A 3,004-nucleotide genomic window follows, 5' to 3' on the forward strand; every position below is an offset into this window, starting at 1 on the left:
TTCCAGCCCCTCCTTCAGTCCCAGCCCACAGCTCAGCTTGGCTCCACAGGAAAGGGGGGTATGTGTGCCTACATATGCATATGCACATGATATCAGGGGTTTGTGTGTTGCCCAAGGCCTTCCCTGCCCTGTACCTGTCTGGTTCCACCTGCTGTGTGATTTATACTGTTGACTATTGCCCTAGGGAAGTGGGGGATGGACACTCTCCACAGAGGCCTTTGTTTATTCTACCTCAGGTCAGAGCCAGTATCCCTACTCTGGCTTAGTCATGTACCTCCAGGCAGAGCACAGAACTCACTCACTATCCCCAATGCCCAGCCCTAGCCTCAAGCTTTGGTTTCTATTCAATGAGAAAAGAGAACTCAGTGGGCACCTAAAAGGCCTGTCCTCAAAATCCCAGCTTTCCTGGCCCCTGTACTCCTTGCCCCTCCTGGCAGCCTCCCTTCTGGTTCCTACCCTGCCCAGACCCGCCCCTCAAGTTTCTGCAACCTCTCCCTCAGCTCACAATGATCATTCTCTCTTTTTGCTTCTTTCTAGCCCAAACTGGTACCATGACTCCTCCAAGGAGTCAGGGGCCCAAAATTCAAGTCCCAGCTCTCCCAATGATCTGCTGTGTAATCCGGATCAAGTACCTGAAACTCTCTGGTCTCTAATTCCTCACCTGAAAAAAATGAAGCTGTTCTAGGATCGTGCAAGTTCTGAAGCACATCCATCATAGGACACCTTCTGCCCTACTCTCTTGGGATCGTGGCCAGACACCCAAAGGGAAAAGAGCAGGTCAAGGCTGGGACAAGGTATATTACTGGGAGTAATTCAGGAGAAAAGACCAGAATGACTTGGAAACAGCCCTCAGGAACACAGAGGAACTAGGAGAGGCAGGGAGTGTTAGTCAAGACCCTCGCTTCAGAGGTTACTGCACTGAGCAGCGGCACCCTCTGACCCCTAACCCAGAGGGGACTTGCAGAGGGCCAACTGATCGGGGGTTAGGGTGGCCCAGGACATGGATCCCCACAGGTGGCACTGGGGGTCAGTACTTATTCTTGAAGTCTTCCAAAACATCCTGTGTGCTCCGCAGCTCCACCTCAAGGCGGCTGCCATCCAACTGCAGGGCTTCAAGCTGCTTGCGCAGGCCAGCAATATGGGCTTCAAAGATGCCCGGGAGGGAGCTGCTCTTGGCCGACTTCTGCTCCTGCAGCAGTGCCCACTTGGTCTCCAGCAGCTTGTTCTGCTGCTCCAGAAACCGCACCTAGAAGAGAAATGGAGGAGAAAACTTATGAGGGGCAGACCGTGTCTCCCACGGGGTTGAGAGAGTCTTCAGCCATCCAGCAGAGCCCAAGCTCCCACTGGATGTTCACCCCAACCTGAGCCCTCAGTCTTTGGCCCTCTCCTTCTGGAAACCCACCCAGAGCAAGCCTCTTCCCCAGGATTCTGTCTTGGGTGTCTTACAGAGTGACCAAGGGGTCAGGTGTACCTGGTTCGTGGATGTGTTTTTGCAATTGTGCTTTAGGGTCTCCTCCCTCCTGTGCTTCCCATCACATTACAGGTGATCTTCTCCCCTTCCCTCTTTGAAGGGATTCCCCCTTCCTGTCTGTGTCCCAGGCCTGACTCAGCTCCCTCCTTTCAGGTTGGTATCTGTCTCTTCCTTAGTGTCCTCTCTTCCCTTTCACTTTCCTCCAGCAAGGCCTCAGGATAGGGTGCTACAATCCAGTCAATGTAAAATGAGCCCTCGGGCCCAAAAGGCCCATAAAGACCCAGTATGACTGGAGGTGGGAAGCAAGCCTCAGAACCAGCAAGTCAGGGCTGCAGGACCTGAGGGGCTGCAGATAGTGAGAATAAGCAGCTCTGCTCTCAATCCCTCAACTCCCATCCCTTTGAGATCCAAACAGCCAGGAAAAGCTCCTTCCAAATGGCCCTCAGTGCCCCCTCCCTGCCCCCAGATGGGCTGTCTCCAAAGTCGGGTATAACCTCATTCACCTCCAACCACCAAAAGGAAGCTGGAGGACCAGGTAGGGTGGGGCGGGTGTGGCCGGAAGTCTCCCTCTCTCCCTCCAGCCCTTTGTTTCCAGCATCTGCTTCAGAGTAGACAGTGTGTGGGTAAGGGGGTCTCCTCAGCCCGGAAAGGCATGTAACCCCTCCCCCATCTCTGACTCCACAGAGTCCCCTCGCAGAGAAGGGGGCCCAAAAAGAGAGGAACTCCTGGCACTGGCCAGCGCACCAATCCTCCCAGCGCCTAGCCCACGTGCAGTCAGGGCTGAGTGGCTGCTGCGACCTGGAGCACGGCGTGGCATGCCTTGGGCAGGTTGCCGTGGGCTCACCTTGTCGATGAAAGAGGCGAACTTGTTGTTGAGGGTCTTGATCTGCTCGCGCTCCTCCTGGCGCACCTGCTGGATGGAGGGGTCGATGTCCACCTGCAGCGGGGCCAGCAGGCTCTGATTGATGGTGACCTGGTGGATGCCGGCGCCCACCGGGCCCCCGTACGCGGAGTGAATGGCCACGCGCGGCCGTGAGGCTCCCAGGCCGTAGAGGCTGCTGCCTCGGGTGCGCACGGAGCTCAGGCGCACCTGGGCACCGCGCCCCGGGACGGCGGCGGAAGGCGAGCTGAAGACCTGGGAACTAAAGTGAGTGGACATGCCGGCTGCACTGTTGGACCTAGCGGCGAGCGAAAGAAAACCGAACTTGCTGACCTCCAGGGGACCCGGCGTCTTTTATCCGCTAGGCGCGGGCCGATCGGTTTACACAGGTAGGGGCGGAGCCGACTGCCCGCCACCTTCCTCTGATCTCTATTCCACCCCCAACCCCCGCCACGGCCCCTCCCCGGGCCGCGCTTCCGCCCTCGGCACCGCCTACCCGACCCAGGCCCAGGCTTTCCGTCCAAGCCGGAACTGTCCGGAGTAGGAGGGAAGGCCGAAGTTCCCCAGAGCCCCTGATGCAGGCGGACGCAGAGGATTGGAAGACAGCGGTCTGAGCCGATCTTGTAAAAGTGGAAATTCTCCAGTTTCAGGGA

At 57.4% G+C, this 3,004-nt stretch overlaps 1 protein-coding gene across 1 annotated transcript in view; it reads right to left on the reverse strand.

Moving 5' to 3' along the window:
* The window catches only part of KRT7 (keratin 7), a 15,105-nt gene extending 12,332 nt beyond the window's left edge, over positions 1-2,773 (reverse strand). The window contains exons 1-2 of the mRNA XM_011382343.2: positions 2,316-2,773; positions 1,035-1,246 (exon numbers count right to left, since the gene is read on the reverse strand). Coding sequence (XP_011380645.1) covers positions 1,035-1,246; positions 2,316-2,630 — 527 coding nt within the window. The 5' untranslated portion in view covers positions 2,631-2,773. The remainder of the gene's footprint in view (positions 1-1,034; positions 1,247-2,315) is intronic.
* Positions 2,774-3,004: the final 231 nt, after the last annotated feature.

The sequence above is a fragment of the Pteropus vampyrus genome, unplaced genomic scaffold, assembly GCF_000151845.1.
Source record: "Pteropus vampyrus isolate Shadow unplaced genomic scaffold, Pvam_2.0 Scaffold471, whole genome shotgun sequence".
Classification (NCBI taxonomy): domain Eukaryota; kingdom Metazoa; phylum Chordata; class Mammalia; order Chiroptera; family Pteropodidae; genus Pteropus; species Pteropus vampyrus.